The sequence below is a fragment of the Myiozetetes cayanensis genome, unplaced genomic scaffold, assembly GCF_022539395.1.
Source record: "Myiozetetes cayanensis isolate MyiCay16 unplaced genomic scaffold, myiCay2020 scf9, whole genome shotgun sequence".
Lineage (NCBI taxonomy): Eukaryota > Metazoa > Chordata > Aves > Passeriformes > Tyrannidae > Myiozetetes > Myiozetetes cayanensis.
The window spans coordinates 32,283,713-32,309,315 of NW_026088185.1; the positions used below are offsets into that span (position 1 = coordinate 32,283,713).

The window sequence follows — 25,603 nt, forward strand, 5'->3', positions numbered from 1 at the left end:
ACAAACACAGCTAAACGCTGCCGCCGTTTAAACTCTAATCACTGGGCAGCTCCCCCAGCACGCAAAAGAAAACCCTACTCCTCTCTTCTGTTTGTCTTTTTGTAATGCTTTTAATACCTTATCTGTTTCTACATCATTTTAAGTTCGCCTTCAGTCCCCTCACCTCGACGCTCCACGTTAGTCTTGACTATTTTTAATCCCGTTTCTGGCAGCCGTAAACAGAAGATTTTAAGGATATTTCTTGTTCTTCTTCTAAGACTGTGCTAAGAGGGAAGAAAGGGTGAAAAAGCTACGGTGGGGCTCAGGCTGAGCTGAAAGGGTGTTTAAAGGAAATGGTTTGCTGGATGCCAGAAGCACTTGGCCGCCGTCCCCCGGGACACGGCTGAGGGGAGGCACAAGCGAGGGGAAGGCTTTGGGCTAGGCGGGAGCAGGGACACGAGCCCCGGGGACACCACCCTGTCCGGCCGCCAGGGGCTGTGTCACTCGTACACCTGCGGCTACCCGGCACACCCGGCTTCGTTTGTCCTCTCGGCTGTCCCTGACGGAGCCGGAGTGTCTGTGGGAGCAGAATTCCCCCCGCCGTGAGCCGACCGCGCCTGTGGACATCCCCTGACAGCGCCCGTGAGGGGCCGAGCCAGCCGCGAACTGGGGATGAAGGGAGGGGAGCCCGGGGTACGGGGAGGTAGGAGCTGGGTTGTGAGGGAGCCACACCGGGAAGAGCTGTGAGGGGGAGTCCGGGCTGGACGGGTTGTGAGGGGGAGCCCGGGCTGGACGGGCTGTGAGGGGCAGCCGGGCTGTGCGGGAGCCCGGACTGGACTCTGAGGAACACCCGGGCTAGACAGCCCGTGATAGCCCATGACGGGGAGCCGGGACGGGCTGTGGAGGAGCCCGGGCAGGAGGGGCTGTGAGGGGAGCCGGGACGGGCTGTGAGGGGAGCCGCCCTCCGCCGCTTTCCCGGCAGCCTCCGCGCCCGCGGGGCCCGGCCGCGGCGCAAGATGGCGGCGGACAGCGAAGTGAGTGTTTATCCCGCTCCTCTCTCCCCGCTCTCTCTCCCTGCTTTCCCCTCTCACCGCCTCTCCCGCTTTCTCTCCGCAGCCCGAGTCGGAGGTGTTTGAGATCACGGACTTCACTACCGCCTCGGAGTGGGAGAGGTAGGTACCGCCGCGCCCCTCGCCCACGGCGGGGGTGACGCGGGGGCTCCGCCGTGCCCGGCCCGGCCGCTCCCGCCGGGACGAGCCGAGACCCCCCGGGACCCCCCGGGACCCCCCGGCACGGCCGCTCTTGGCACCCGGGATCACCCTGCGGCTCCCGGAGCCGCGTCCCGGCTGTGCCACGTCCTGCTCAGGCCGCGCCCGAGGGTGGGTGAAGAGGCTCCAGTCGAGCTGTTTCTGAACTTAGTGAAAGGCCCAGTTTAACATCTGTCTGCAGGGGGTTAATATATACATTAAGAAGGCTTATACGCTTTTGAAGGAGCTGCCTGATTATTAAAAGTCATCTCGTACCTGAATTATTTGAAAGTTAGAACAATGTACAAATCTAAGGTGAATAATGCTCTTGCGTTCTTAATGTATTGGTTTTTTAAACGCTTTTTATGTTTATGGTAAGAGACAGATATTAAGTGCTGCATTTTAAACGTGAGTGTAGCGTGTAGTTGTGTCTCAAATGTTTATTTATCTGTGAGCAGCGAAACAGGACCATATGTTAAATGTTATGTGCTGCAATACCAAAAAAAGAAAAAGGTGAGATTCTTCAAACACTCAAAAGATGGTCATAGCAGTTGCTAAGAGTAACTGTAATCTGAAATGTAAGCATAGGAGTTCTGTTTTATCTGTAAAAGGAAGCAATTGTTCTGGTTTTATTGTGTTTCTTCTTGTTGTGGGTTTTTGTGTTGTTTGTTTGTTCTTTGGAGTTTTTTAAGGAACTCCATAGTAAGGACAAAAAATTGCCTGCTTTTGAGCAGATGAATTGTAAGGCAAGTTCATTATTCAGTAAATATTAATGCCTTTTCCCCTCCCCAATAGATTTATTTCAAAAGTAGAAGAAGTTTTGAATGACTGGAAACTTATTGGGGTTTCTTCAGGCAAACCTCTAGAAAAGGTCAGTTACTGCTTCTGAGTTTTCTTTTAGCATTTGAATTGCTAACTAGTCATACACACTATTGCTGTTTTCTTAGGTGTGGCAGATAATGATTTTTATTAGGGAATATCACTTGTGAAAGTGCCAATTTGACGAACAGTTGCTGTAAATTCACTGGCGGGCCGTCTGCCAAACAGGCTGTTTGTTGATAAAGCTGAGTCTTCGTGTAAGGCTTGGTGATTTCCAGTTTGAATCTGGAAACGTGATTGAAGGCACTGTAAATTAATTCTTAAGGAATCTCATCCCCCTGCCCTGTGCCTTTGTCACACCTCATGTCCTCATGGCTGAGGTTTGCAGGGTGCTACGTGTGACTCAGAATGTTTCTGACATCGCCGAGATTTTTTTCAAAGCCTAATTAGAGCCTCTGTGGTGCTTTCCCAGTCCTGTAAAATGCAGAGGAAATTGCTGAGCTCTTCTGTGTCCCAGTGCAGACAAATTCAGCTGTTCTGCACAGAATGGCTACTGTGTTTCCAGAGGAATTCAATAAATCTTGATTTTAGCCAGGGTACAGAGCATTCAGAATAAAAACTTGTGTTATCTAATGAACTAATTTTACACCTTAGCTGTCTGTGTATTCCTACATGTCTTGTTTGCTAGACCAGACCTCTCCTAATACCCTTTACAGATCAGAGGGTTGTCCAAGTTGCTTTGTTTCAGTAGCAGTATAGAATTCTGTACAGTGATGCTGATTTTTTTTTTTTTAGAATATCCTATGCTGTATTTATGTTTAAAAATGAATTACCCTTACAGATTTTTTGCAAATTAAAGATTAAAAAAATAATTTGGTAGTGGAAGTATATCCAAAGTAAATATCAAGGTAATATTTGCACAGATTGGTGTAGATATAGTCCAGGTGGGAAAATTCTGTCTCTGGCAAAATTGAGGGTGCATATGCTTAAGATGCATAGTAAGATATGAGAATATGTTTCTGTCCCTTTATTGCCATTTAATTCTGAAGACTTCTCAGGGAGATACCTGATCCTTGGGAATGATTATTAACATGGATTTTAGCATCCAGCTACCTTTTTAATGAAGTGCTTTGAGTGTTGCTTTTTTGTAACTAAATCATGCTTAGCTATTTGTGAATAAATATTTGGCAGTAGAAAAACATGACTAAACATGTAGGTAATATACTAATGAATGTTAACCTAAATTCATTGATAAAACAGTATATTTTTTGTATGCAGGGGATATTCACCACAGGGACATGGGAAGAGAAATCAGACGAAATTTCATTTGCGGACTTCAAATTCTCAGTTACCCACCATTACCTTGTACAAGAGCCCAGTGACAAAGATGGGAAAGAAGAGCTGGCAGAAGGTACCTACTCGTTCCCTCCCATACCTGTAAGGATATGACAAAAGGCAGTGTCAGAATGTGGAATTCACAGTGTGTTGATTTGCTTCGGAGTGAGATTTTGTGAAATCCGATGGGTGTGATCTAACATTTCTGCTTTTAGTATGCTTTGCATTCACCCAGTGCTAATCTAAGCAATTTGCAAGGCAGCTGGATGGGTGCTGATGATCTTATGCATGGATTTTTTTTTTTTTTCACAGATGCCCTTCCCCTGCCAATGCAGGACTTGCTGTGCATGAACAATGACTTTCCCCCTCGAGCTCACTGCCTGGTGAGATGGTATGTGCCCTGCCTCTTGACTCCATTGCAAAGCAGCACAGCAATGGAGACATCTCTGATGCTGGCACAATCACTTGTGTATTTGTTTTTCAGTTAAAAGTTAAAGCTTAAGTAAAATGATTCTTCATACTGGACACAGGAAAGAAGTGGAAAAAAAGACCTATTTTTACTTATGGGTTTTGTCCCCCAAAGACTTTTATCTCAGTTTCATAAATCAACCAAACCTTTATATATGTGGTGCTTAGATACATTCTTAAAAAGGAAAGCTGCAGCACCTTCAGAAACAGCAGCTGTATTCTTAGTAATGCAGATCTTTAGCACATTATAGCATTGTTCCAGAGAGATTGTTTCTGTTATTATTATAAAGTAAAAAGCCTCAGGACTGGTAGACCTGGAAGTCCTCACAGTCAAACACTTTACAGGGTTTGAATGTTGCTGAGCTCAGGTGGTTTGTGATTTCAGACTGTGCAGCACCCCCTGCCCGCTCAGTTCTTGACCCCTCTGACAGAGCTACTCACATCAAATTATCAGATTCCACAGTCTGTTGGTGACAATTAGGTTATTCAGGTCACAGTGTTGCTAAAAATTCTGTTCCAGCTGGCTGGCTAAAGAGCAGAAATGCGCTCTTTTTTTTGTCTTTCCCAAGGTATGGCTTACGGGAGTTTGTGGTGATTGCTCCTGCTGCAAATAATGAGGCTGTTTTGAGTGAATCCAAGTGTAACCTTCTGCTGAGTTCTGTTTCCATTGCTCTGGGGAACACTGGCTGGTAGGTGAAAGCATTTCTTACCTTTTCACATGTCCAAGTAAAACTGTGGCATGCTGCATTTGTGAAGAAAAGGTGTTAAATTCTTAGCAAAATACATTCAGGGTTTGTTATTTTTGCACTATAACACTGTTAGAGAAGGGTTAAAAGATTTTCCATGGTGATTTTTAAAAAGGTTGATTCAATGTGTTGTTTATATTAATTGTTGTTTAAAAACCTTAAATGCTTTCAAAAGCTGCTAGAAGTTGTTGGAAAAACAACATGTAGAAAATACAGAAACAATAGAAAAAAGAATATAGAAACAATAGGAAATATAACTTATGGAGGAGGATTTCCTGTGTGATAACTTCCTAATCTTCCTCAAAAATGATTTAGACTGAAAATTGGGTAACTGAAGTCAGGGGTATGGCTGTGACTGTGACATGACAATTTGTTAGGCATTCTCTTTATGATGACTTTAATAGCATTTTTTCTTTGATCCCTGTCAAGTGTTTTAAAGGGTGTTCCACTACGAGAAAATGCATTGCAAAGAATATGACGTGACATTGAAATTATGCTGAAATATTTAGCGAGTTTGAAAGACTACAAGGCAGTGTGACACTTTAAACAACCTGAAATGTTTGTGGTTTCGCAGTCAGGTGCCAGTGTTTGTGCAGATCCACCAGAAGTGGCGCCGGATGTACGTCGGGGAATGTCAGGGCCCCGGAGTCCGGACCGACTTCGAGATGGTCCATCTGCGCAAGGTGCCCAGCCAGTACACTCACTTATCGGGGCTGCTGGAGATCTTCAAAACCAAGATTGTAAGTGCAGCTGAATGTGTAAAAGCCAGATTAGGAATAATTATTTTATTGCCTGGATGCTCGCAGATTCACCGCTGTCTGACCATAAAGAGGGACAGTTGGTGTGGGTTTGGTTCCTCGGTGTTACCACCTTCCCTATTTAATTTTTACTGGGATGTGAAAGAATGTGTGTTTTACAGTTCCCTTGTAACAACCCTCTTCCCCCTCGCCCAAACAAACTGTATTTTGCTATTGGAAAGGAGAAGGGAGGGTTGGGGTGGTTTTTATTCTGATACTTTGTAGCTCCCCAAATTAAGTTGAGTGAAGAACACCCTGAGGGCATGTGAGGGGGCTCAATGGACTGCTTGTTTACAGGGTGGTGTGACTGCCTGCAGCACTACACAACCAGTATTGGTAGTCAGCAATCTGAGCAAAACACTGGGGAGAAAAATCCTTAATGCAAACCTGATGCATTCTGGGTCAGAGTTACTTGAATTACCAGCCAAATGGAGCATACAAATGTCTCCTGCATTTTATCTGTGATTGTCGTGTTTAGCAGTGGCTTTACCAGTAATCACAGGATCATTACGGTTAGAAAAGACCTCCAAGTTCATCAGGTTCAACCTTCAAATGCTTGGGGTGTCACAGTTGTGCTAAAATTAGCTCTGATACAAGCTATTGTGACTCATTTCTGTCCAAGCCTGGTGTGTTTGAGAGGATATATTCTTTGCATTGAATTTCTCCTCTGATATCTTGCAGGGGTGCCCTCTAACACCACTGCCTCCCGTCAGCATGGCCATCCGCCTGACCTACGTGCTCCAGGACTGGCAGCAGTACTTCTGGCCTCAGCAGCCACCAGGTAGGAGATCCCTGTCCTCAGAATAACGGGTTTTAAGACAAACAGTCAGTGCTCTTGATGTGTCTTGCCAGAAGGATGAAAACGTTTTCTGCATGAGTAGGAAAGGCTTCATTTTCAACTGAGCCCAATCCCAGTCCCCATGCTGGGCTCACAGGTTTAAAGCTCCTCTGAAATCATGTCTGTGCCTCATGGTTGGGACAGGTGTTTTGGGTAGGGCTGTGCCTAAAAACATGGGGTTTGTTAGCATTTAGAGATGCAGTGATAGTTTTAAAATTGCAGTAGATATGGGAAGTGAAAAAGGTGACTGTGAATCTGTGGAGAACTCTGCCCTGAATTCCTTAGGGAAATGTTTAGATTCAGGTTCTAGCAGGTGCTAATACTTCATGGAAGTATTTGTCAATTATTTCTGTAAAGTACCTTATTTGAATACTTCGCTATCTATTAACAATGGGAAAAGCAGAAAGTGTTATATGGACCTCACGTGAGGTAAAATTTTGGATTTTTGTTGTTATTGTTTATAGAGTGTTAAGTAAGCCAAGCATTTGGTTTATGTACTTTTTTTCAATACATGAACCATTTCTGATCAAGTCTTTTATTATAGTAGTCTCATATTGAGTGGAAAACCAGGAAAAGTAATGTATAGTCTTGAATTTAAAGCTCATACTCCAGAATTGACAAGTTTATGCCATAATGATGCTGTTTAGGAAACACAGAGGTAGCTGCTCACTTGGTACTCCCAAAATGATCTCTCGTATTGTTGCTTGCTGGTGACACTGATACTTCCTTGGGTATCAAGGATTTGTTTTTAACAGACCTATTTCTATATAGGTAGCATCAAAAAATAACTAATAAACTTCTCCTGGCTCAGAGGTAAACAAACCTATATGAAGAAGGTAAATGTTAGTTCCTCCTTAACATACATTTCATTAGTGATGTGATGTAGGTACAAGGTGGTGGAGCAGTTAAAATGCCCAAGTTCTTTTCTCGACTTGGTAGTGGTTTTATATAACAAGGTTGAAGTATTTAGGGCAGCACTGAGAGAGAGGGAACTCTGTGTGGCCTTATTTAATTGTTTGGCTTTCCTTTGCTTAAAAAAAGGTACCCTGATGAAAGGTGTGTTTTGAAGAAATCTGTAGTGAGGTTGGTTCTGTGTGCTTTGTGGCTAAGGAATGTGCGTTGAACATATGTTTAAAGAGAGTCCTGCTTTTTAGGGAGAGAAAATCAGTGCTGTTTTAAATCACAGTTTCCTTCTTTCAGTAAACCAAGGTTACCTAAAGAACTTGGGAAACAAATTCTGCAGAGCTTATTCTTTTACTGTATCTGCAGACACAGAAATGTGTTTCGTGTGGTGTCTCTGCCTTGCTGTAGTTACTGAGTCAGGATCCCTGGTTTGTGGTGGATGAGTGGTACTACTTTGATCCTGTTTCTTGATTTGAGCAGCTTGAATAACTTCTCCTTGAGAGGGATCTGGTTAAGGGAGCCAGTGCCAAAGTGTATTGCAGAGAACTAGACCTGGACCTCATTACTATCACTCAATTAGCTCAAAGAAAAGAAATTTAGGTGTGTCTTTTATCTACTCTGAAGAGGAAATTATGTAATTAAGTGATCCAAATACTTTATCTGTTCTAATACCTCCCTTGTTTTGTGTGTAAACAGTTTACCAGATGCATTTAAAATGACAGATCAGATGCTGTAATAGCATTACCATAATGGCATTACAGTGCATCATTATCCATTCAAATTTCTGTTCAGTGAAGGCTGTCTGGGTTTGATTTATGTATTTGAAGAATATAACATGGGAAGTGGCTGAGGATGCTGGGAGGCATCTTTAAATACATGGGATTACAAGGAATCTCCCAGGTAATTTGATTAAGTCCTTAGCTGTAGGAGACATAATCCTCTTTTCACAAAATTGTCAACCTTTTAAAACTGGTTGTTTTTTTCACTCTGCGAGTTGCTCTTCTGGAATTTTCCTTTCCTTCTTGGAACTGATTTGCTGCCCAAATATTTTTATGGCACTTCTGTGTCTGTCTGTTCTTGTGCCAACACTGAATCTTTAAGGCTGTCTTTGCAGCTCTCCTCTTTGTCTGTGTGAAGGGAATAACCTTCCCTCAGCACGACTTAGGAGAGTTTGATCTGTCTTTTTGAATGTCCTATTGCAGGATTGCTTCCCAGTTTGTGTTGGCAGCAATTACTTTGTGTGCTAGGATGGTGTTTTCAGTGCTCAGCCACCCTGGCTGCTCAGCTGTTCTCTACTCATCCTACATGCCACAGTCTTCACTGGGAAATTAAGGTGATATATTGCTTCAAATATTCTACAAATTTCACATGGAAAATGTATTGGCTTTTCTTCAGATATAGATGCTCTAGTTGGGGGAGAAGTTGGAGGCCTTGAATTCGGCAAGCTACCATTTGGTGCCTGTGAGGATCCTATTAGGTAAGCAAGAGTTCAGAAAACTGTTTTATAACTTCCTTAATGGAGGGCTTATAGGTACATCATTTCAAATTTTAACTTTGCCCACCTAGCACTCAGGATGTCCCTGACAGATATTTAATTGTTCCAGTTCATCAGAAACATGGTTTAGTAGCAAATGAGACCATTTGCAGAATTGTCTGGTGATATTCAGAGTTGAAGCTCTGCTCAAATCAAGTCTAGCACCATCAACTTCTGGAGTACTCCATTTATCTCTGAAATTATTATGTCGAAATTAACTGAAGGTAAACCTTAAAAATCATTTCTCTTTGTTCAAGGGTGGGACTTGCTCTCAACCTTGATGTTTGTAGAAGATTTAAATTGAGCAGATCTACAAACTGAATTGTCCCCCTGTGTGCCCTTCTGAACACCCCGTGACCCTCAGCAAAGCCAGGAGTTGTGTGGGTGGATCAGGCAGTGTTGTGTGGGTGGATCAGGCAGTGTTGTGTGGGTGGATCAGGCAGTGTTGTGTGGGTGGATCGGCAGTGCTGTGGGGTGGATCAGGCAGTGTTGTGTGGGTGGATCAGGCAGTGTTGTGTGGGTGGATCAGGCAGTGTTGTGGGTGGATCAGGCAGTGTTGTGTGGGTGGATCAGGCAGTGTTGTGTGGGTGGATCAGGCAGTGTTGTGTGGGTGGATCAGGCAGTGTTGTGTGGGTGGATCAGGCAGTGTTGTGTGGGTGGATCAGGCAGCGTTCAGTGCTGCAGGCAGTTCAGGGCAGCTGAACGTGTTCTACCAGCCCTGCAGGACTGAAATGTTGCTTTGTTTCAGTGAGCTCCATTTGGCTACCACGTGGCCCCACCTGGCAGAAGGCATCGTTGTGGACAATGATGTGTACTCGTAAGTATTTTGTCTGAACTGCAAATATCCAGCAGTGTGCTTCATTTAACTGCTGCATTTTAGTGACATCTCAAACACTCTGTGTGGCTTTGTGTGTGGAAAAGAACCCCTCTTGAGGAGTGGGGCAAGGTCAGCTGATGGAACACCTCATTTGGGAAAACACCTGCTTTTTACATGCATTGCTGTGTGAGAAAATATTGTGTTGTAATCTCAACAGAACACACAGCTCTGTTTTTGAGCATACTCTCATGTTAGACTTGGAAGTTATTTCTTGGAGAAGATAATAATGGGGCATGGAAAGCAAAAAGAATTCACTGATTGACATCATTCTCCCAAAAACTGTCATCCAGGTTTTATGCTAGAGAGGAATAAACCATGTTGGGTTTCTTCCTTCTTTCTTAATTAATGCAGAAATGAGTTTTCAACGTTAATACACTTCAAAAGAAGACAATTTAGTTCTAACTGAATTTTTCCTGTGTGTCATGTACCTACATGAGAACAGGGACTCTTGCTTGCATTTGTTTGTCATGTTCTCCTGTGTAACGTGGTGCATGTTGTGGCTTCCACGGCCTCACTGGCTATGACCATACATTTTTGGAGGATTTGGTACTGATCTTTTACAAACTTAATGGTGGCAATGTGGCACTTAGTTTGTTTTGTTTTGTTTTGAAGTGACCTGGATCCTATGCAAGCCCCTCAGTGGTCTGTGAGAGTCAGAAAAGCAGATAACCCTCAGTGTCTACTGGGTAAGACATCAGAATTTTCTGTCTTCCCTTAGGGCTTTTAAGCTACTGAGTTGTGAAGTGAGGGTTGAACCGGTGACTACCTGATAACCTCTGTTTCCTCATTCCCCTTATTTTTTTGAGTGGACAATAATTGGGGCTTCTTTTTCAAGCTTTGCAAAAACATGAGTTTCTGTTGTAGGTTACTCTGTCTCTGTGTTCCATGAACTTCACTGCTTTCCTTATTTCATCAGATATTCCGGAGAACAAGAATTTCCTCTGTGTGTTCTGTGAAAATGTACATTTCCTAGAATCTTTCCGTTTTATCAAGTGCCTTCTGCATCTGTCCATCTGCTCAGCTTAATCAGCCTGTTTGACAGGGAGGATTAGTACATCTGGAGAGCTGCACTCCTGTCTGTCCTTGCCTTTAAGCTTGTGGGGAAAAGGGCTTCAAAACTTTCCAAGTTTCCTCTTGCTGTGGGTGAGGAAGTGGATTCAGCTGCAGGCAGAGCCGTGCTCTGCAGAGGTGGCTGATGCTGCCAGGGGGTGAATTTCCCTGAGCTTTAATCATGGCGTGGTTTAAAGAGATTTGTGCTTCAGAACAAGTGATCACATTCTTTCAGATGAAAAAGATCAAAATCACTGTCCTTTGGGTGTAATTTGGAGAGCTGCTTTATTGTTGAGTGAGATGTTTAACTGAGTCATGGAGAGACTTTGTTCCTCTCACAGGTGACTTTCTTACGGAGTTCTTCAAGCTTTGCCGCCGGAAGGAGTCGACCGATGAGATCCTTGGGAGGTCTGCATTTGAAGAGGAAGGAAAAGGTAAAACTTAAATCCTGCTGCTTTGTGTTACTTGTTTTTAATCATTTCCTGTTATTTTACCTTCCTTATCCCTTTTCTTAAGATCTGTTGCTGTTTATACTTACAACTCTTATGCATTTTCTGTATTACTCTTGGGAATTTCCTGGCCAGTGCTGCATGGTGACATTTCTCAGGAATTCTAGGCAAGCTGAGCTCCCAAAGTCCCAGAGGACAATTGCCTCTGTTAGAGTTGTGTGTCTTTTCTCACTGGAATAGAGAAGCTTAAAATTTGACTATAAATGTACAGGAGTCGGGTTTGATCACACATCAAACCCATTTGTCTGTATCAGCTCATATCTTTTCATTTTTTCCACTTTTCTTTTTTCCTTTTTGATGTAATCTGTAGTACATGTTTAACAGCAAGTTCTAAAAAAATCTTTAATCTGTTTGAAAGGCTTTGCCATCATCCTCTCCATTTTAAGGAATTTTAAGGAAAAAACCCCCAAAATTAAAAACCTCCCAAATTGTCTGAGCAGCAGGTGAAACTTTATCCCAGTTGTACAGATACTGACATCTTTTTGATGTCTCTGTCCCTTTCTTTTGCTTTTCTTGCTGTATGTAGTGAACATTCCCTTCTTTCCTACTGCTTGTCACCTTTGCTTCCCTCCAGTTATGGCCTGTAATGTATTTTCTTTGGTTATACGTGATGTAAATTTTGAAGGAGCTCACCAGTCAGCTTAAAAAGCTGTTAGACTGAGTAGGGGGCTTGACATGGTCTCTTTAGCTCTGCTTGGCTCTAATTTTCTTGCAGTGTTTGCCAAGATGAGCATTTTCAAGCTGCTGGTAATTATTCACTTCAATTTGCCTGCCCTCTCTTTAACAATATTCATTCAGTTTGTTGTAAGAGACATTCTAAAGCTCACCAGCAGCAAATCTGGAAAAAAAAAAATCTGATTTGAGAAGTTTATCTGAGGATTCTAAAACACCATGTAAGGTCAGGTATCTAGTGATTAATAGAGGATTTATTTCAGGCTTATCTAAAGCTGTAGCGTAGGCTTGAGCTGCCTGTGTTCCCTCCAGTGTCCTCATTGGTGTGGTGAGTGAACCAGATTTAAACATGGGCTCTTCAGCAGCCTTTTGTGGGCTCTGGTAGTGACTGCAGACAGCTCAGGCTGCATTTCATTGGTAAAATAAACCAAGGACACTCTGGGACTCCTTTTGTGACTTGTTCTGCTGCTTGTGTTGGCTGACAGTGAGTATCAGGATGGAACCTGACAGCACAGAGTGTAGCTCTGGTTAAAAAAGGGTTAAAAATCAGTACAAGATAAAAAGGCTGGATCAGACAGGTGAGCTTTGAAAGAGGGATGGTCAAGTGTTTGTGGGGTTTGTTTCATTCTGATTACTTTCATTTTATTCTATAGAAGTTGCTGACATCAGCCATGCCTTGTCCAAGCTCACAGAGCCAGCACCAGTCCCAATCCATAAATTATCCGTCACAAATATGGTTCACAGTGCAAAGAAAAAAATCCGCAAGCACAGAGGTGTGGACGAGTCTCCTCTAAACAACGAGGTGCTGAACACCATCCTTCTGGTAAGTGACTACTCCTGCTTGTGAAATCAGGTAACACCTGCACTGCTGCATCTGGTTTATAGTCCAGAGCAGATTAAAAGGTGTCCGATGTCAGTCCCATTGTTTGGATTGCAATTACCAGCTGGAAACAGCCCGACTTGTTGTAAGTCTGTGTAATGTAAGAGGACTGAAAACAGACTCTGAACTCTGCCAACAGTTTTAGTTGTAGGGATTGCTGGTGTGTAGCCAGCAGTGCCTTTAGGGAGAAAGTGGGAAAAGCAGGAAAACCATACTGATGGGAGGTTACATTTCTTTTCTTTAAGTTCTTGTTTCCCGATGCTGCTGACAAACTCGCAGATGGATTTGAAAGCAGAGCCAGCACTTCAGCAGGAAACAATCCTCCTCCAGAGAATGAAGATTATGTAAGTTTGACTGACTGTCACTCAGGAGAGAGAAAGCAGTTTTGAGTGTGTGTGTTCATGCAGACTTTGCTGTGGTTGCCCTACACCTTGTAATAGGTAACTTTTGGAAAGAGGAACTTATCTTTGTGGAATCTCTAAGTAGTGATTGTTTCTTTTTCCTTCTAATTTCTTTCTCTTCCAAAGGCTGTAATTTTTGGTATCTTATACTTACAGGCTTAAAATGTTGGTTAGCCACTTGTACTGCTAAAGAGATTACATAGTTTGGGAAAAAATGCCATTGTTCCTTGTATTTCTTGCTTTCTTTTGTCTCTTACCTAGAATCTCTTCAGCCAGTTTAAGTCTGCTCCCTCTGACAGTCTGACCTACAAATTAGCTTTGTGTCTTTGTATGATAAACTTCTACCATGGAGGAGTAAAAGGGGTGGCCCATCTTTGGCAAGAGTTTGTGTTGGAAATGCGCTACAGATGGGAGAACAACTACCTCATTCCAGGGTAAGATCTTCTTGTATTGTTGGTCCTTTGTGGTAGGAAATGTTCTTTGTTCCAGGAGCAGAGTCCACTGAGAATTTGAAACGTACTGGTTTGGGGTTTTTAATTGCAGATCCCACCCTTTATTTTTATGACCCTACTTCCTTAGTGCAAGAAAGGGCAGGGAGCAGGGAAAAGCATCTGTGCCTTCCTTTGAAAACTCCCAGGTGTCTGTGGAAGCTCAGCTTAGAGATCCCTCCACTGGGTGAATGAGGAGGGGGGAAAAACTTAAAGGAACATTTGGCTCCCAGTTCATCCTCAGAGAAACAGGAAGGAGCTGATAGAGGGAGAAGCACCTCTGCTTTGTGCTGGAGTTTATACCACTTTTGTGAGGAAGCTGTTCCAAGTTCCTGCCTTTTCAGGTATTCCAGCCCTTCCAGGCTCTGTCTGCTGCAGCAGAGCTTGTTGAAGACCTCGTGAAGGGCTCTGGGAAGATGAGGTATCAATGCAGAGCAATAATATATCCTGCTTTTGGGGTTGTGGTTTCTTGTGGTTGATTGGTTGGTTTGTTTGGGTTTTTTTATTAACGGGGTGAACTGGCCATTTATTCACTAATTTGTACTTTGGAATGGTTATACTAATAGATAAAATAGAAGGTAAAATACGCAGCAATCACTCCAACATATCATTGCAGTTTTAAAACTAGTCAAAGATGCTTAATTTCTGTTTGTAAACAGTTACCCTTTTAACTTCCAAATGGAAAACTGGCCAGGAAATGCACTCCCTAGTGTGAATGATCTCTGAGCTTCTGAAATGAACCTCCAGGAAATAAATGTAGTTTAAATTCTGGGCTTGTCTCCTGAGGCCATAGAAGAGCTGTGTAGTTGAAGTGATGGGGGTGGGTTCAATGTGGGTATTTGCCCCTCTTTTAGATTTTGTATGATTTAAGACCACATGTGTGAAAGATTCAACTTTATAATTGATAATGGTTACACTTCTGCCTTTTGTTAGATTAGCTAATGGCTCTCCAGATCTGAGATGTTGTTTACTGCATCAGAAACTCCAGGTAAATATCCCAGATTTAAGAATGATTTTTCTCTTAGGAAACTGTCAAAATTAAAGCAGTTATTAGCTAAATATATTGTTGTTGTAGATTTAGTTACGCTTGTATTTTTGGTTGTGGAATTAATTTATTGGGAAAAATCTTTGTTATAGCAACAAATTCAGTGGAGTTGTTTATCTTTTAGAATTGTAAGATGTTTTCAGGTGTTCTCCAAGTTCTTCTGTATGACTGTTTCTGTAAGAGAGGTAATCACTGAACAATTATTTTTTTGTTGCTTTAACTTGTTAGATGTTAAATTGTTGCATTGAAAGGAAGAAAGCAAGAGATGAGGGGAAAAGGGGGAGCGTGTCTGATCGTTCACCTGGTGCTTCTGGTGACGGTGCAAAGGGAGCAGAACACTCTGGAGACAACCCTGATAAGGAAAAGGAATTTGGCAAGTCTTGGGAATCATGGAGCGACAGCGAAGACGAATTTTTCGAATGTCTGAGTGACACAGAAGACCTCAAAGGAAATGGACAGGAAAATGGAAAGAAGGGAGGAGCAAAAGAAGGCAACAAAGAGCCTGTGAACATCAAACCAGAAGGCCGTCTGCATCCACACGGGAAGCTGATGCTGCTGCACCCTGGGGAGCCTCTCTACGTTCCAATAACACAGGTCAGGGAGCAGAGCTGAGCCACATGTGCAGCACAGCTCTCCCACAACAGGGCTGTGCAGCTGGGTATATCTGCAGGTACAGCCTTATCTGTGGTTGAAATGCTGAGTGCTTTTCATTTTTAAAACTCCATGAGGGCCATTGAGCTGATATCTCATGTACTCCTTGTTTTATTTGAGAGTGAGTCTCTTTGCCACATTTCACTCCAAACAAATTCTTTAAATAAGAATTAAGCTGTCTTGTCTACCTTAAATTTGATGTTTTTTTTTATTATCAGTTCCTGAGGCATCTTCCATCCCCCCCTTACTTTCTTTCCTTCCACCATGGAGATTTCTAGCTGACTGAGCAGAATAAGGATCAGTTTGCTGCCATGTCTTTTCTTTTTTTTTTTAACTTCTCTGCTCGTATCTAAAAGACCATAGACATCAGTTTTGGTGCCATTCTCTACAGCAGGTTTATCAGCAAACACCTAGAAATATTCCCTGATGTCCCCAGACTTTCCTGCAGAGTGACTGGGGATGAAATAGGAAGCAGTGGTGCCACAGGAACCAGTTTGCAACCAACCATGCACGAAGAGTGCAAGGTTTTTCTTTCTCTTGAGAGAAATTATTTTTAATTAATATTACTTTGCTTGGGTAAAACATATGAGCAGAGTGTAGTCAGGCACAGTGTTCTTAATTAATTATGTGGTGACACTGTCAAAGGCAAAAATTCTGTGTTACCTTTAGGTGGATTTTAATCCATCTCAACAAAACAGTGACAGTCAAACACTCCCTGGAATTCCTCTGGGTTTTGGTGTTTTAACAGTATATCCTTATGTCATTCCTTCATCCTCAGGTTAGCTCCTGTTTAGGTTCTTTCTGTTGGTGTTACATTCACATGCCCAGCTTGGCTGAACAGTTCAAGCAGTAGAAAGTTCTGATAATTTCCCTTGGGTACCAATGGAGCCGAGTGGACTTCTGGTGACAGGGAGCTTTTTCCTGCCCCTTCCTTGGGAAGGGCTGAGATGAGGAGGGGCTGTTTGTGTAACCCTGTCCTGTTCCATGTTGCAGGAACCAGCCCCCATGACTGAGGATCTGCTGGAGGAGCAGTCTGAGGTGCTGGCAAAGCTGGGAACCTCAGCCGAAGGCGCTCACCTGCGGGCTCGGATGCAGAGCGCCTGCCTGCTCTCAGACATGGAGTCTTTTAAGGTACTGCTGCTTGGAGAGTTCTCTGACACTGCTTTGCTTTAATTAAACTGTCCCCCTTGCTTGTGTTGAACAATTTTGAAGGTTTTTCTGACGAGTTTCTTTTTTTCCTCCACCAAACAGTTTCGAAATAATTTCAAGTTGAAAATAAACCCTTACTGCTAAAACTCTTGGAACACATCAAAATCTATGAATGTAACATCCCAGTGAATCTGCACAATGTCTGTGGGAAGGGAAAAAACCAGAAGACATACAGTTGATAAATTGGGAATTAAAGCAGTTGTTTGGGAGTGGTTTTGGGCAGTTTATTCCATTTCTTGTGTGAGCTCTCCAGAGGGAGCTAAGAGCACACACACTGCTGTCATCAGAGGAGCTGAAAGCTAAAAGGATTAGAGATTCTGAATGAAATAACTATTTTAATTATTGTAGTGTTGATAATAAAAGCATATAGATGTACTGTAGAGTATTTACAACATACCAACACCAGTTATTAGCAGTGAGTCATGGCATATGAGGTATATGTAGAAGTTTTATTTCTGTGGTCCAAATGATCTGAAAACTCAAAAATATAGAACCATAATTTGAAGCACAAGTGCACTCTTGATAGGCACATTGAATAGTAAGCTGGGTTTCCCTTTATGTTCTGGATATGGATGTATTTATTAGTGTTGACATTGCATCTAGGAAAAATCAAGTTATTTTTGTTCGGGGGTGATTTTTTTTGTAAAAGAGGAAGAGAAGGTGAATTTTGTCACTGGAGTGTTAAAAGCTGGAAAGTCTGTGCTGAAAATATATTTATGCAGCCCAGTGATTCTTTTAGGCTTGGGCTGTTTTCATCCAGGTCTTTAATGGTATAAGCTTATACATAAGGGAATTTGTGAAAATTCCTATTTATTGCATATATCAGGTACCAGGTGGAAGTTTAAGTTAACAGTGTAATTTTTGAGCTGATGAGTGTACATTTTATGGGCGATAAGAAAGGTTTTCTTGTTGTGGATGATGATGATGTGGGTTTTCCCCTTGCCATCGCCTTGGTTAATGCCTCATTTCCTCCCCCTGCCAGGTCTCTGTCCTGCTGTACAGTTTGGTGCCTGTGGACAGAACACCCCGAGTTTTGTCTCCCCACTAAACCAATCTTACACTTCCCAGCCAGGCTGTGTTTGTCCTAGGATTTGTCAGGATCAGGTTTTCTCTGCTCTCCTCCCTCAGGCAGCGAACCCCGGCTGTTGCCTGGAGGACTTTGTGAGGTGGTACTCGCCTCGGGACTACATCGAGGAGGAGGTGCTGGACGAGAAGGGCAATAAAGTCATCAGGGGGGAGCTGAGCGCCCGCATGAAGATTCCCAGCAACATGTGGGTGGAGGCCTGGGAGACGGCCAAGCCCATCCCGGCACGCAGGCAGAAGAGGCTCTTTGATGACACCAGGGAGGCAGAGAAGGTGAGGGCTCGGTGCTGGTGACACCTGAGCTGCAGTGCTGCAGCAGCCCTTGCTCCTTCCTCCTGCAGCATTCCAATTCCAGCCCTGGCTGCTCCCTGCGCTGTGTCCTCGCAGTCACTGAACTGCACGGGCGTGGCTGAGGGTTAGATGGAAATCCCTGCTGCCCTATGGAAGTACCTAAAGCAATGAGTGTGTGCAGCATGGCTCCACAGATGGTATATCTGAGGTGGTGCTTTGAATAATAATAATAATTAGTAAATAAAGCAGATTTTTACCTGCATGTATGTGTCAGGAACACTTTAGTTTCCTAACGCTTATTTTACCTATTGGGACTGGATTCATGTAAAACTACATACCAGGTCCTGTCTTACAGCAGTGTTCCATTCTTTCCTCTTTCCTAACTAACATTATCTTTGGGAAGTAGTTTTGATCACTAATATATTCAGTTTTCTAATGTTGTAGGTACTTCATTACCTTGCAGTTCAGAAACCAGCTGACCTTGCGAGGCACCTCCTGCCTTGCATCATCCATGCAGCTGTACTCAAGGTAAAGGACGAAGGTAAATAATGTTTAATAAATTATTAAGATGTTTTGGGGTGAGCAGTGATGCAATAATTACAATTTTGTTTCTTTCCTTCTAACAGAGGCAGTAGAAGATATCTCTTCAGTCAAGAAGATAATCAAGCAGATAATCTCTCATTCCAGCAAAGTGCTCCGGTTCCCCAATCCAGAGGACAAGAAGTTGGAAGTAAGGCTTTTGTACTGGCTGGGGCTGAAAATCTGAGAGACTTTTGCACTGTTCATGGGAGTGCTGAAAGCCCATGTTTTTAACTTTCACTTTTATCCGACTCCTGCAGGAGATCATCGCTCAGATCATGAGTGTGGAAGCGATCATTGCCAGGGCAAGGTCTCTGAAAGCAAAGTTTGGGGTAGAGAAATGTGAAAATGAGGAGGAGAAAGAAGATCTACAGAGGTGACTGATGATGTTCTCTTGTTTTTCCTCTGATGCCCTTTTTTTGTGCTTTCAAAATTTAGGACAGATGGATACAGAAATACTAAGGAATCATATTTAGGTGTCCCTGTCCTGAGATCATGGATGTTGTGTGGGTACCCTAAATGCTCCTCTAAATGAGCAGCTCTTTGAAAACATGTGATACAGGTTGTTTGACTGGAATTTGGGTTTATCTTGTTAGTTCTGGGGATTTCATCTACTTCTTGTGTAGGTAAAAGGTGTATTTGATGAATTCTGTCACAACAGAAGTAAAAGTAGGACTAGGAATTTAGTGTTTTCTGTAAATATGGAATTAAGTACTCCCCTCCAAAGTTATGTTTTCTTGTTCTTGTCTCCTGACTGATGTGAAACCAGTCACTGAGGAGCTGTGAATGGGAAGTGACAAGGTAGCTTCCTTGCATCACTGCCTGCTGGCAGATTATTGACTTAGTGCTCAAGATGACTAATAAGTAATGTTGAAAGAAATCCACATGAGCTTGTTGCTGCTGTGCTGGAAGAGGTGGTGTTTTTGTAGGACGTGTTGGGGGTTCAGAGGGGTTCAGAACGGAGAACTGAGAGTAGCTGCCACTTGTCACCCTGTGCAAATGGTGCTCAGGGGAGGATCCCTCCTCCTGCCAGGAAGCAGCTCTGGGCTTTGGGGTTAGCAAACCAGATACAGCCAAGGATTAAACATTCCCTTTTCCTTTGCAATGATTCGTTCCACCAGGTTTGTAAACTGTCTCCTGGAGCAGCCGGAGGTGTCAGTTGTGGGTGCAGGAAGAGGACCTGCTGGCAGCATCATTCACAAGCTGTTTGTGAATGCTCAGAGGGTAAGAGGGAGCTCTGGGTTGCTTTGCAGACACTTCTGATTTAAGCAGAGTGAAGCAATGATTTTTCATATGATGCCAGTGTATGTTGTCTGCACACGTGCATGTGTTGTCATAAATGTGCTTGAGGTGTTTTTTGTGACGTTCAACGTGGGTTTGGCAATAACAGAGCCTTGCAAGACAAAGGCAGAGTTCACTGATGTGGGATGTTAAACAGCTGAAGCAGCTGGGGAGACAGAGGTGTCATTAATGTCTTCAAATGGTAACCAGTAATGTTATGTTGTCATGGCACAGATTCCTGTCTCAGCAAGGACAGTCAAGGGTTGATTGTTTCACACAGGGACGTAGAGAAACAGGTCATAATATTCAATATTTTAGAAGGAGTAACTTTTTAGACTGGGGATACTTGGAATATACTTGGAATAACTGAGACTTCTGTGGAAACTGGCATGCTTAGCAAGTGTCAGCTCTTTGTCAGTAGGACTCTACATTTACTTACTTACTGCCAGTGTTGCATCTGTTTCCTGGAGCCCCTTCCCTTGCTGATGTTGATGCAAATGTTGCCTTTTTTCTCTGAAGCAGTGTTTGTAATAATAAGCCTTAAAGTATTGATTTCCAAACCTCATGGACTGCAGTCACCCTTTGGTTTCTGCTCACAGCATCGAGTTCTCTAACTAAAATTTAACTGCAGTGCTAATAACAAGGTAGCACAGTATGGCAGACATCTTAGAGCCTGACATTCCATTTGGGAATAATTGCTGGGAAAACACTGTGATTGGGTGTTAAACACTTCTAAGGTGTGGATGCCTTTGTAATAAACTGTGTTTTGCAACACAGCGTAAAAAGGACCATTCTGAAAACAGACCGTGGTTATTGTGAGGGATGAAAATGAGAACATTTAATTTATCCTTCCAGTCTCTAGGGAAGAGCTGCTTGCAAACCTCAAGGTGCCAGCCAGCCTGACTTACAGCCCTGTCAGTGCCTGCACACCTGTGCACTTGGCTCTTTAACACTGGGGCAGGGTTTCAAAGCTGAGGTTTCCCGGTTAATGTCTGATAAAGATGTGTGTGCATTTCTAGGGGTTTGTTTGTTTTGCAGCTAAAGCAGGTTACAGATGCTTCCCACTAGGAGCTGGTCACTGTTCATTAGGATTTCTTGGTGTGACAGAAGCCAGCTTGCTACGAACCCCCCTTTGTGTGTCATCTGCCATGACTTATTTAGGTAGAGAGCTGTTGGGTAAACAGAAGTTGAATGAATTCCTTGTTCATGATCCTGGACTCCTCTCTGAGTCGTGTTTAATGTGTTATGTTCTCAGATTTTCTCAGGAATATTGTGGTAGCCAGTGCATGCTCTTGGAAGTAGAGTGCATGATGTCTCTTAAACCTGCAGTCTCCTAACCTCTTGTAAGTCACCTCTGACTTGCCTTTGTTTCTGTCTTTCATCACTGGTTCTTTTCTCATCCCTTTCCAAGCTGACTGAATCTTCTGATGAGGTAACCAACTTTGTCCCTCCTTTCCCACTCATCTTCCCAAGCTGCATAGAGTTGAACCTTCTGATAGAGCTAGTACAGCAGCTAGATTTAGTTTGTACTGTTGTTCGTGTATTAAGCATAAAAATAACTTTGTGTTTCCAGAATGGTTTTTTCTGCATTCACAGACTTTATTTTTAGAGCATAATAACAGGTAGTGAAAAGAGAGTGAAATCTCTCAATAAAAAAACAAAAGCAACAACAACAAAAACAAACAAACCCGTTCCCAAACCAAACAAAAATGCAAACAAAAACATTTCTTCAAGTGAATATTGATGTTTTCTGATGCTGAAATATGTGACCATGCTTTATATTCTCTTTTGCCATCACTATTTGTTCGTTGAGCAGATGTTTTGGGGGGATGGACGGTCCCTGGGTTTTGCATTCTTGATACCAGGACTTACTGAAACTATGGAACTCTTTGTACAGTGAGATTTGGGGAAGAACTGGGGTAATTCCACAAAGTGCAGCACAGGGAGCATCCTCTCTGTTGGTTTCCTCGAGCTGTTCTTGTGGGAACAAGTGGTGCTGTGTCCATGGTGAATTCTGTGGCACAAACTGCAGAGCCAAGTAGTGCCAGGACCCCCACTCCTCAGTGTGGGAGAGGGTTGGGAGCAGAGGGGCGGCTCTGAGGGACCGTGAGGGTCATCCAGAGGTTCTGCCAAACCTCAGTGACAGTGCCAAGCTGGAGCTGTACATGCTGAAATTGGGCAGGACCCTGTTGGAGTGCTGTTAGGGGGGTGTATCCAGAGGTGTATGTGACTAGGGAATGTTCACTGGGCAGGCCAGCCCTTGTTGCAGTGTGCAGGGGCAGTGTTGCTGTTGAGTGTGAGGCAATGAGCACCGGGGGAGGTGGTTCAGATGCTGCCTTGCTCTGCTCTGCACTCCCCCCGCAGCCGGTGTGAGTCTGCACAGGCAGGTGACGGTCAGGACTGCAGTGGTGGTACAGATGATTTTGGAGAGGAGGCTGGCCTGGCCTCCCCAGGGAGCTGAGGAGGGGCCGTTCCCGCTGCTCACAACCCTCACTCGCACTGCCGGAACATCAGGAGCTTAATCCGGGCTGAGCTTCCCCACCCACACGTGCAGGTTCTTCCATCTGGTTCCGTGCGCTTTGTGTCTCGGCATCCCATCGGCGCCCCGCCCTGCGCGCACATAAAGCCCGCTGGCGCGTTCCATTTCTGGCCTTCCTCTGCTCCTCCTCAGAAGTATTTTCCGCGTGCCTGGAGGCAGCGGCCGTGCGTGTCACCGTGCCTGTGCTCTGTCCCCAGGTCCCGGCGGTGCCGCCGCTGGAGGAGGAGCTGCGGCGCTCGGGCTGTCCGGAGGAGCGCAGGCAGGGGGTGCAGTCGGAGTTCCCCCCTCCCACGGGCCGGGAGGTGATCCTGCGCTCGGCCGTGCCCCGGCCCGCGCCCTACTCCAAGGCGCTGCCGCAGCGCATGTACAGCGTCCTCACCAGGGAGGATTTCCGCCTGGCCGGAGCCTTCTCCGCCGACACCACCTTCTTCTGAGCCACCGGCCCCTCATCTTCCGTGTCCTCACAGCAGCGCGGGGCTCGCTCCCGCGGCAAGGGAAGGAAGGAAGGAAGGAAGGAATGCTGCAGATGGACTGGCTGTGCTGAGGAGACACCGCGTGCACTGTTCCCGAGGACTGGAGTTGGCAGCCCTGAGGGGTGCCTGCAGCAACTCAGCTTGGAGGTTTGGAACGGCTTCACAAGTAGTTTCAGTCAGATCTTCGGGAAAGAAAATGTAGCAACCTCCTTTCTGCCCAAAGGGAGCATCTTTTCTTTTCTTCGCATTAGCTTGGTTAATTATGGACGTGAATGGGCTGTGTGCAAATATTCGTGTTGAAATTCCTACAGAATGTGCTGCTCTGCACTTCTGGATCAAACTTTATCAGGTGACATTAGTCTACTTAAATTGATCTAAAAACATAAGTAATTTATATTTATTGCTAATCATAATTACAGAGCCCAGTATGTTTTGGTTAATCACTACATTTCAAGTACTTCTAAAAGACCCTTATTTTTATTTAAAGTATATGCTACACTGTAGTTCATGCCAAGCCTTCCTGGCATTGCAGTTGTTGTCCAAAAAGATCTTGTCGCTTCTCCCAAACAGGAATAATGACATTTGGGGCTAGAACTGGACAGTGAGCCTGAGAGCCCACACGGATGGTTTGGGGAACTTTATCCCCTTCCCTGGTGCAAGGGCCAGAGCTGTGTGAAATGACCCCTGCAGAGGTGTCTCACTGTGAGCAACCTGCTGGTATCTCCAGAGGCTGTTTGCCTGCCCCGTGGCTTTGCTGTGAGGATGGAACATTCTGTCACCTGCTGGCCCCTCACCCCCCCGGTACCGTCAGACACCGACGTGTTCGTGCCAATGTTGCTTCACAGTGACCTTCATGTGTTGGATGAGAATCAGCAAAAAATCAGCATCACTTCACACAACGAAATGTACAAACAGCTACAGTATTGTGGACATTACTCAATAAATATGAATTTATTATTGGCTCCCAGTATTCCCATGCTTTTCCATTCCCTCCCTGCATGATAATCTGACCCAGGAAGGACATTGTTTAGACTGTGACTACATGATGTGTAGAGAGTGGAGTTCTGCTGACAGTAGGGTCCCAGTGTTGCCCTAAAGCTCCTTTGAGGGGACAGGGGTCAGAGTGTTTTCCTCAGATAATGCTCTAGCAAGTAGAAATGCATTTTTCAGGATGAAGAGGCGTGAATTTTCTTCAGGGAAAGTGCTGTCACGGAATTTGTTCTCTAGATGGTTTGTGTGAGAAATTCCTCTGGCCAAGGGGTAAGTAAGATGAAGACCAGTGGAGTTGCTGTTTATCTGTGTAGCTTCTTTAAAAGAAAGCGCACTGGGCTAATTACTGATTAACTAAACTTTAACTTCAGCTTCTTCCCTGATCCCCTTGGTTTCCTCCTCTCTAACCACATTTTACACTGCAGTGTGGACTCTTGTAAAGGCTGTATAAACTTAACAATCCCTCACACTTACTTGGTCCTTTAAACTGCTGGAGAGATCATTCCTTTATTATACTCAGGCACTACAAACATCATCCAGTGGTTTTTTTCAGGCTGTTACCCAAAGGTGTCTTTATTACCTAAAAGCATCTTTGCTGGAAGTGTCCAGTGAGTTTGACTCTACAGAAAATGGTGCAGTTATGCAACTACCTTGTCTTAAACATTCCTTTTGGCAGTAAAACATTTATAACTTCTACGAATTTTTCTCAGCAGGGTAACTTTTCAGCTTATTTTAACTAGATGGAGTTGAAATTTCAGCCACATCCTTTCAGAAGACGTGATGTGTTGTGCCCAGCTGTGCTTTAGGAGCTTACAACTGCCTGCCACTGTTCCAGGGGGGAGGAGAGACAGAAGAAAATCACCAGGAAAGAGAACTGTATTTATTTAAAGTAACTGTAAAGAAAGGCAGGTAAGCAGTCCAAAATAACCAGCAATCTTATTAAGGAAAATGTGACTGTAGCATTTCCCAGAAACTACCTTTGATGTCATAATTGGTAATATTTAGTATTCCTTATCATGAATAAGATTTAATACAAGCTGGGTTAAGTAAAAAACCAGCATCCAAGTGCCATCAGTTCTAAATGCCAAAGTCCTGTAAGTCAGGCTCAGTGCAGTGAGGTTACATGCTGAAATTTAGCTTTAAGCCACAGGGTCATGAAGATATGACCATAATCAAATACCTTGGATGCCCTCTGACCATCAGTGGTACAAATGATTCCTTGGTTTTAATTCCATATTTTCTCCTCTCTACCAGCAGCACTGATGAGCTAAAGAGGTTCCTGTTGAATCAGTGCATGAGGAAAAGTGTAGAACTGTACTGGGTTTAGTGTTACATTATACCTGAAGGGATTTTGCATTTTACATCTTCACAAAAAATTTGGTGATGTCACAGCCATACTTTGTAGCCAAAGACCTTCTTTTCAGTTGGCTTCTCTCCTTGGCCTGCTTGGCAGTTCTCTGCAGAGAGAGAGACAGGTCTGTCAGTGAGTGGTGAGACTTGGCACCTCTGTGCCCAGGGAAATCATCAGCCCACAGCTGAACTCCAGGCTGATTTTGCAGCGCACAGCATAATAAAATGCTGATTTTTATTAAGGTGGCATTTTCCCAAATCCTGAGCAAACTGCCATATTATAATAGTTTAATGCTGCCTTTCCACCTTTGCCGTGTGGGAGGGAGGGGCTGAGGGCAGGGGGGTTCTGCAGGGCTGGGGAGGAGCCTGCCTGCAGTCTCCTGCTGCTGCTCCAGGGCAGAGGGCCAGGATTCCTGGCCCAGCACACTGACCTCCCTGTGGCAGGCTGTGCACAGAGTCTGCAGGTTGTCCAGGGAGCACTGTCCCCCTCCGCTGAACACGGGCTGGATGTGATCCACCTGCCAGAACTGCCCCTCCGCCGGGCTCCGCAGCATCTCGTTCAGCTGCAG

The 25,603-nt window shown here is 44.1% G+C and overlaps 2 protein-coding genes across 5 annotated transcripts in view; one reads left to right on the forward strand and one right to left on the reverse strand.

Moving 5' to 3' along the window:
- The first annotated feature begins 961 nt into the window (after positions 1–961).
- On the forward strand, positions 962–23,664 carry RAB3GAP1 (RAB3 GTPase activating protein catalytic subunit 1). Of its 4 annotated transcripts, XM_050340429.1 has the most exons (25): positions 962–1,013; positions 1,096–1,151; positions 2,022–2,097; positions 3,324–3,456; positions 3,693–3,771; positions 4,418–4,537; positions 5,169–5,334; positions 6,073–6,172; positions 8,528–8,609; positions 9,415–9,483; positions 10,156–10,229; positions 10,935–11,027; positions 12,428–12,597; positions 12,900–12,998; positions 13,317–13,489; positions 14,477–14,531; positions 14,817–15,182; positions 16,233–16,370; positions 17,577–17,804; positions 18,267–18,363; positions 18,449–18,552; positions 18,662–18,777; positions 19,523–19,625; positions 21,094–21,114; positions 22,419–23,664. In XM_050340429.1, exons 1-25 carry the CDS (start codon positions 996–998, stop codon positions 22,653–22,655), a joined length of 2,973 nt encoding a protein of 990 aa, XP_050196386.1. In that variant the 5' UTR covers positions 962–995; the 3' UTR covers positions 22,656–23,664. The 4 variants fall into 4 exon arrangements, 3 of the variants coding, with proteins under 3 accessions (XP_050196386.1, XP_050196387.1, XP_050196388.1); XM_050340430.1 differs by lacking the exon at positions 21,094–21,114 and having other exon boundaries at positions 981–1,013; XM_050340431.1 differs by lacking the exon at positions 2,022–2,097 and having other exon boundaries at positions 999–1,013.
- An 885-nt stretch (positions 23,665–24,549) lies between these two features.
- ZRANB3 (zinc finger RANBP2-type containing 3) overlaps positions 24,550–25,603 on the reverse strand; it is a 38,912-nt gene continuing 37,858 nt past the window's right edge. The window contains 2 exon segments of the mRNA XM_050340428.1: positions 24,550–25,141; positions 25,466–25,597. Of these exon segments, the coding sequence (XP_050196385.1) occupies positions 25,043–25,141; positions 25,466–25,597 (231 nt within the window). The 3' untranslated portion in view covers positions 24,550–25,042.